Source organism: Phaethon lepturus, unplaced genomic scaffold (assembly GCF_000687285.1).
Source record: "Phaethon lepturus isolate BGI_N335 unplaced genomic scaffold, ASM68728v1 scaffold6854, whole genome shotgun sequence".
Lineage (NCBI taxonomy): Eukaryota > Metazoa > Chordata > Aves > Phaethontiformes > Phaethontidae > Phaethon > Phaethon lepturus.
Window position 1 is genome coordinate 31,740 of NW_010536887.1, and position 8,886 is coordinate 40,625.

At 39.5% G+C, this 8,886-nt stretch overlaps 1 protein-coding gene across 1 annotated transcript in view; it reads left to right on the top strand.

The window, feature by feature from the left end:
- Positions 1 to 8,886, top strand: part of LOC104620166 (voltage-dependent L-type calcium channel subunit alpha-1C) — a gene marked incomplete at its 5' end in the record, with an annotated part of 120,743 nt that overhangs the window by 22,418 nt on the left and 89,439 nt on the right. Inside the window, 2 exons of the mRNA XM_010286297.1 lie at positions 772 to 875; positions 7,232 to 7,404. Of these exons, the coding sequence (XP_010284599.1) occupies positions 772 to 875; positions 7,232 to 7,404 (277 nt within the window). The remainder of the gene's footprint in view (positions 1 to 771; positions 876 to 7,231; positions 7,405 to 8,886) is intronic.

Genomic DNA, 8,886 nt, shown 5'->3' on the forward strand with positions numbered 1-8,886 from the left:
GGTGTTGTAAGTAAACTCCAGAAAGTGCCAGTCCACAACTTTAAGCATCCAAAGAAATGCCAGTATGGCACATGGTTATATCTCAGCCTATATTAATCACTGCCTGTAAGGAAACAGCTAGAGGGAAAAAGCAGTCAAAGGAGTGGTCACATCAGAAAGAATATTCAGGAACACTTGCTATGATTATGTATAAACCAACCACAGTCTCTGTTTACAAACCTTTCCATCTGTTCCTTTGCCTAATCATTTCTGCTTTCCCTCTCTGTCTTCTAACTTTCCTTCGTCTTTCCAGATGCAGGACGCTATGGGCTATGAGTTACCATGGGTGTATTTTGTCAGTCTGGTCATCTTTGGATCCTTTTTCGTTCTAAATCTGGTTCTTGGTGTGTTGAGCGGGTAAGCTGACAGTTTTGGTGTCCTTTTTCCAATGCTACAGGGCAAGACTCCATAATAAGGGTTCTTCCCTGTCACCAGGATTCTTTCAGAGGGTTTAAAAATCTGAATCCAAGGAAGCTTCACATCAGATCTCAAATATTTTGACAAAATGATCAAACATTGCAAATAACAATACAGGTAACAAAAGAGGTGTTATTCTCTGACAAAGAAATTCAACCTCAGGGCATTCAAAATCGCTAATGTCAACCTCTCATAAATTTCCGGAAAACTGGCTATTGAAAATCTTACTGCTGGTGACTTGGGATCTCTTTGGCTGGAGCCTTGCAGTGCTCAGAATCTGAGCTTGTCTCACTAATTATCATTCCACTCTTCCAGGTCAATGATGCCATAGGAAGGGACTGGCCCTGGATCTATTTTGTTACACTAATCATCATAGGGTCATTTTTTGTACTTAACTTGGTTCTCGGTGTACTTAGCGGGTAAGCAGTACCAGGAAAATGTTTTATTATTGTTTATTTTTTAAAATTTGTATTTCTATTCCTACTCTCTGGTTACCAAAACAATGGGCAGGTGTGGGTTATCTCAGGAACCTTAATAGAAGGCCTAGGCTATTGCTGTGCCAGTAGCAAAATACGGCACTCCTAATGGTACAGAAGGAGTCTTTTGGCTAAATCAAAGGAATACAAGACAACTTTTTGGCTGTAGCATGTTCCTCTACCTGAAAACCTCTACCTGAACCCTGTGGGAAGAGGACAACGCTATGCTCCCCTGTGGGTAAAGCATACGATTCACTGTAGAAGGGGATTATAGTTAAATTTCTGGAAGAGTCAGTGGGACTGAAGGAGATATGAGAGCATGAGACAAATCTCTTCACATTTGTGGGATGAGATTCCTGCCAAATCATGTCTTCTCAGATGAGAAATTTTCACACTGCTTAGTATCTCTAAAGCCTAATGGGAGACTATTTTCCCTGGAGAGTGTCTTGGGCACGTTTCTTCTTCAATAAGCACATCTTCTCTATTGTGCGGATTACAAGCCTAACATGATGCAAGGAGAAAAGATCATTTCCCTCTGACCTTTTTTAAGGATGAACAGAGAAGCAGGAGAATTCCTTCTAGTGTTTAAGCATTCCTAAGACATCTAGACATTTAGCTGTATTTCAGTTCTGCAGTATAACCCTCACTGCAAAGCATCATTTTAGTAGATTTGATTAAAAACAATTGATATTGTCCCCAGTAGTTAAAAACTTTACTGTCCCTGGGGAGCCACATAATTAGAGGAATCAAGCCAGCAAACATTCCTCACAAGATTTTTTAACAAAAGATCTCCTAGAATTAGGCTTCTAATTCCATATTTGGGCACGACTGTGTGCCTACAGCCATTCTATGTACATGGATAAATATGGTATGAGGACTTTTATGCATCCCCTTTTCTTTGTTTCTAACATCCTGCCTCCTTTAATGAGCTCTAAATTAATTTGGTTGGAGCCTGTACCTGTTGCCTGAGTAGGCAGCCCTGAAGTCCCCTATCTTTTGATCATAAGAAATGGAAAATTATCTATGAGCAGGAAAGAGGACTTGGTGCCTCACAGGAATTATGTCCTCAGTACTTGGGCCAACAACATAGGAAGGGCAGTGGTAGGACTGGAGAAGATCCACCATTGGGCGTCCTGCAAAGAGACAGGTAATAGCAAATCTACAGGAGGTATTACTACTGTCTTCATTACTTCGTTGAAGGTGACATGCCGCTAAGACAGCTGCTGCAAAGAGGAGTGTTTCCAAGCAGTAATGGGAGTGGGGAAAAAAAAATGCCCAATAATGAAGTGTCAGGCAATAGTCTGTGTTTGGATATCTGGAGAGTGATACTCTATGCACAATTTTAAAATGTAAGCTCCTCGTTTCTCCACGTGAATACTCTGATCAGCAGGTAATGATGTCAGCAGTAGTGGAGGCTGATGACCAGCTGACAGAGGGCAAGTGATCTGTTCTCTCAGAGGTGCACTCAAGGACCGTATAGGACAAGTGTGGTTAAAGATTATATAGTATCTGATTGGATAAACGGTGCCTTGGGAGCCCAGCCCTGAGGAGTGCATACTGTTGAAGCACTGCTGATTCAGTTACCTACGCTTGGATTTGTGTCTGTACATAATTAAAAATTGAATTTCCTCTCTCTCTCATTTTTCAACTCAAGAAAGTGTTTTGGGGCCTGGATCTTCCACCTCCTGACACACTGCAGCTAGACCACCACAGTTAGTGGTCAGAGATGGAAACAGTCTGTAGAGAGAACTGAAATCAAAGATGAAGTTCACCTTGTTTAAGCTGTGAGTCACTCTTTCTGGCTGTGTTCACAGTGTTATGACAGCTGCACTGTTTCTGCAAATTTTTTCCCAACTGGAGAAAAGTAAAAAGAAACTTAAGAATTTGCATCCATGAAAAAAACACAGAAATTATGGGAGAAATGTTCTAAATTTGGGGGTGGCTAAATAAGCAGTTCTTAAACAATTAACTTCCTAAAACAGTCCTAAATTCTGCTGAGTTGCAAAGCACCTTCACTTTGCGGATTCAGCTTTTTTTTAGAGACTTGCTGTTGCTATTAGTCTGATCTCTGTAGATGATCCACCTGTCTGTTCTATGTAGATACAACATGGCATCCCCGGGCATCTTTGTATATCCATTCTGGGCATCTCTGATTTCTTCCCATTTATCTATTTCAGGAACTTCATCAAGCAACAATGACAGACTAGCTTAGTTTTTTTTTAATCACTTCTGAATATGTAAGTGTAATTAATTGTACTCACAAAGACACCTTGGTTGCACCTGCAAAATCAAATGCTGAGTTCTGCTCTGCCTAAAGAGCTCATTTGTAATTTGTTTTTCCTCAGGTATGTCATACATTCATGGTCATTCTGGTGAATTTAGTCATCACATGCTAAGCTAAATAGTATGGCAGAGTATTCATGTGTATAATATATTCATGTGATAATCCTCTTCCTGTCTTGACTGAGCATAATATAAAAGTCATGTATTCCAAAAGAAATATCCAGTCAGCAGGTCACATAGTAGACCTCCTCAAGCCCAGGCAAAAGGATTCCACACCATTTCTGTGTGCAGTGAAACCCCTCTTAGAGGTCTCTTAAGTTTCAGAGATGTTCACATCCATGTTATCTCTTTCAGTCAATCAGTGAGGGGAAAAAAATGGCAGTGTGGGTTTAACTTTCAGACCTGCATGCCTAAGCATATAGATTCACTTTTTTTTAATATTTTGCCTAGCAGTGATCCAAATCCCAGGACACAGGCCAAAGAAGAAGTCACTTAGGGCAAATGGAGGGCAGGAGAACAGCCATTTCTTCTGCTTTGAGAGCATCCTGGAAAACCCAGTTGGCTGCTTTTGATGCTCTTACTGCTGAGGAAGACATCAGAGTGAATGGGAGGCTGGCTATGGTTGTAGCTCCTCCTGGAGTAGTTTTTGTGACCTTTCAGGACTTTTTCCTAGTCTTCTGTCCCCTCTTCCAACCCTTCCCATTCCTTGGTGTACTTTTCAGGGTGGATGAGGCTTGAAGCCTTGTGCTGCACTTTTAGTAGTACGCAAGAGATTTGAACTGCTAGAATTCTGCTGTTTTGCTCACTTTACAACACTCCTCTAAATGTGAGAAATCATACTGAGATAAGGTATAGACAAAAATTACCAATATTCCATCATCAGGGTGGGCAAGAGAAATTTTATTCTGGAACAGCACAGGATACAGAGCTAGGTGTTTATATTTATGGTTTTGACCCACTCTAACCTCACACAGAGAAAATATCTCTCCAAAATACTCTGCTTCTTGGTATTCCCATTGGCAGATGTATCTTATAATTTTCTGGGAGAAGTAAAGTGAAGCAAACTGAATTCTGGTAAAAACAACCAGATTTGCCGGCTCTTAAACTGATGTTTTCTTGTTCACTGAAAAGAGATAGATTTCTTGGTAGTTCCACAAGCCTCCATCAATCTTATCCTGACACGATAGTGGAATCTTTTTTTGAGAAGGCCACCTCCAGACTCAAGATGGTACTTCCATCAGAAAGCTTATTTGGTCCGTGGCTTCCCTGCTGAAACTGCAAACAATGACCTCTTATTGCCAGCTGTGATGGTGGCAGAGGTAATGGACACACCTGCCTGCAATAAGAACTGGACTGAGGTCACCAACTCATTTCACATGGGATGGTAAATGACCATTGATACTAATTCTTGATCGTGAACTACATTTGCCTGAGTACAGGCTGGCATTCCACATGGGAGGTGGTTTGAATTGCATTAGCAATTTCCTGAGCCACCTGTTCTCAATGGTTTAATGTTAGTAGAGCATAGAAATTAAGATAATTTAAATAAGTTGTCTTCTTTGGAGAGTCATCTGAGATGTGGAGCATGATACATTGTACAAAAGAAAGAGACATGCAATTGCAGATCATTTAGACTAGGCAATCACAGTATTTTCAGTTGTGCCATTAAAAACCTAGGTAACAAATTCATTCCTATACAGATGATCAGTGTAAAGATACCATGCTAAAAATCTCACGGTGGTTTAGTCAGCTCTCCCCCCAGCCTGAGCCCCACTTGGGAGAGACAGTAAGTGGGGACTGAAAAGACCCAAGTAGGCATGTACCTTAGATACATCTAACATAAATGATCCACTCCAGTGCACAGTAGGAATTTCATTTTCTGTAAACTGGGCTGTTTCATGATCTTTTCCACTTTGGTTTCTAAAACAGCCCCTTGCAAGTTATATCCATGCAAATATAAATAATTCTCACTTGGAGTTAAGAGCTCAGTTCCTTTCAAAATTGGACTTATTTGCTTTAGATTCTAAAATACCAGTTTAGGAGCCAACAGTTGAAATACTGGGATCTGATTTATCAAACAGGTTTAATAATACATAGCTTCATTCAGTGATTTTTTTTTTTTTTTGAGAGTTAATTCATTGATTTGGATAAGGCACTGCTTCAGACCTAGAGGAAAGATGTTTTTGAGGTAGAAAATATAACTGCTATTCATTGAATTTTTCTCAACTTCTTTCCACAGTTTTTATTATTATTGTTGAGGTGTTGTTTGTTTTTTTGTTTTACATTTTAAATAGCAAAATATTGCTCCCAGCATGAGAAAATTTGATTTTTCATTTTTGCCATGCTTGCAATAGCTATTTCTGCCTTGTGGTTAAGTTTGGTCCATGGTTGACTGTGATCAACCTTCAGACCTGAGGAGCCAATGATTCTCTTCCTCATTTCCACCTTTGTTATCACAATCCCATGGCATGGGCTGAACCCTCAGCAATGTGACAGGGGTGAAGATCACACAAGCATACTTTGTCACATATTTTGACTCGAAATGAAGGCATCATCCTACTTCCATTCTGCTGCAGTACTTGTTTTGCACACAGCTCATAATATTGAAAGTCTGATCCAGAGCCTGAAAAGTCAGTGGAAATCTTTCTGTGAGTTTTGGACCAGACAGGAGGGAAGTACTTCACCATCACTGTTAGAAACCCACCTCCCTCTCAGTTGCTTGAGGATACTTCACATGGCACTCATTAACATTTTGGGTAGGATTTTCATAATCCTAATATTATCCCACAAAAGTTAATAGTAGGTTTCCTATTTGTAGGAGGAAACCTAAGACAAATATTAGGAGGAGGTTTTTTTTTTTTTACAAGTCCACTAATGGCTGACAGTCATCAGCAAGGATAAGGGATAATGCATTGGAGAGAATGACTTTACCTCTCATTTCTAGAAATAGTGGGCCATATTATCTGCTGTGTGTGCCTTATGTAGTGATCTGCTTCAGCAGATAGAAAACTTAATGCTTAAGTACTCTTGGTCCAGCACTTTTCACAATCATTAAGCTTACTTTTTAAAATACAAGTGTTAAAACCTGGTTTAGAACCACAGGAGAGTCTCTAAAGAGGTAGGTCAGCATAGTTGCCTCTGAAAGAGAGGAAGAAACAACACCACAGCCAAGAAGGCGGCAAAACAAGCACCCAGGTTCAGAATTAAGAAACATGAAATTCTTGTTCCTATGCCCTCTTTTTTAAGCCTATATTCCCAATAGTGGTCTTTCATAAAACTATCAGATGTCTGCCAGAATCTATTGGTTTTGTCTACCTATAATTTATCATGTTTGTCTACCCAACTTGAGATTTGAAAAATAAGTTTCATGTCAGATAACATCCCTGAATACTGAAAGTCTGCAGTAAAACATTGAGGTCTGAGTTTTTAAATATATTGTCCAGTACTGTGGGTGAAATTGCCCATAATTAAATGTGTACAGAATTGTGAGTACTGTTAATTACACTTACAATTAGCCCAATTTAGTTGTGATTACACATATGATCTTAAAGACAGAATGAAACCTGACTAAAAATTAAAGCCACCATCTCACTCTCCAGATGTCAGATTATTGTCAAACAGTTCATCATTGCATTAAATTAACCATTATTGATATAGATATTTATGGATAACTGTTGGAACATATCAAGTGGTAAAGAATATTAGAAGTTGTATGGTATTGTACATAAATGTTACCTATGTGACTATTTCAATTGTAAATCAAATGTTGAGAATAAAAAGATTAAAAAAAGGTATTCATCTTTTCCTAAGCATTGGTAAAAATGTGGACACTCCAGCTGTTTTACATGTGTATCTAGCAAGGATACTCCATTCACGTGTCTGTCTTGAAAGAACAGAGAAAGCTGGATGTGCTACATAGGTTGTAGAGACTTTCTAGTGAAAATCAATCTAACACATTGTTTTTCAATCTCTTCCTTCCCTCCACCTGTGTCCTGTCCCTTCCTCCCTCTTGCTAGGGAGTTTTCCAAAGAAAGAGAGAAGGCTAAGGCTCGGGGCGATTTCCAGAAGTTACGGGAGAAACAACAGCTAGAGGAGGATCTGAAGGGATACTTAGACTGGATAACTCAAGCAGAAGATATTGACCCAGAAAATGAAGATGAAGGCATGGATGAGGAGAAGCCTCGAAACAGTAAGCAATTTTCTTCTGTCATTCTCTGCTTTTAGCAAGAGAGCCCATGCCCACCTGCCATAGTGCTGAGATGGCTTACAAGTTCTTCCTGAGACTTTCACTATGCTTATGCACAATTCCAGTTTAACGCCTGTAGGAAACTGTGGAAGGGAGAAATAAGTGTACAATAATTGATATTGTTCTGCAGATCCTCAGTTTCTTGTCTGTGATACTGACATAAGATCCTGATATTAAACAGAGAAAACATCAATACTTGCTGTCCACTACTGAGATAAGTTTTAAAATATACATCTGTCTCCTATTCATTTATTTAATTGTGGTTCAGTGTTGCAAGCTGTTTACACATGGTTAATTATTTTGAAAGCAAAGGTTTCTAGGCAAAGCAGTGCTACAGTATGTTGTACGTTAAGCGGGCCATCTGTAACTCCATTGAAATCGTTGGAATTCTATTTGATTTTGCCAGGCTGGGATTAAGCTCTCAGACATTTCTTGTAAGAGAATTATCTCTTATTCTTCTGTTCTGGAGTTGAGAAGGTGTTTGTGCGAAGTGAGAATTCACCAACTAGCTCTTCTTATTAGAAATTCTGAAGAAGGAAGTGCTTGAAGAAAGCAGCGATTCCCTACATTTCATTGCCTTCATTGAAACTTCTCCTTCCACCTCCCCTTTTACAAATACAGGCTGTGTAACGCTTCAGAAACACCTAGCAGTTATCATTACAAGTTGTGCACTTGGAAATGTCAGAGTTGGAACCTTTAAACAGTTACACAGTTAGTGGACACTGGCTCTACTCTTAGGTTTCATTATGGAAATGTGCATTTTCCTAGTTTGATTTTGGAAGAGAAGACATGCAACATTTCCCTAGAGATCACCCTTCCTACCAAACAAGCAAAATCCATGGGATGATCCAATCAGAAACACATATTCTAGTAGCAGGAAGATTGGACATGGGAAAGTTGCACCTACAGAGCAAAGCAAGGTTTGTATCAGATGCTCATGATCTTTTCAGGAGTAAGAACTACTCGCTGTTGCTGCCAGAACATTTTAGGGTTTTTAGAAAAAAAAATGTGGGGTCATTAATGTCAGGTTATATCCATAATACTTAGGTATCTGGAATTGAAGGTGTCACCAGAGTGACTTGCTCAGACTTTCCCCAAATCAGGTTATTTTGATTTGTATGCTGGTGTCCTCATAGGGCATATAGCTTACTTTCACAATTTAACCTCAGTAATCACTCAGAAATGAAGTTATTATTTGTGGCCAAAATTTGCTGCTCTGTGGCACATAATATATGGAAGGTGAAGTCTGGTTTTGTCTCTAATTTATTTGTAGACAGTATTCCCTATTTTTAAAAAACAAAAACAACACTCCCACACTGGACTCTGGCTGGTATACTTACATGACATCTGTGTGGGGAAGCCAAGGACTGGGTTACACACAACTCCACTGAAGTCACCAGGAGACTTTCCCTTGACTTCAGCAGG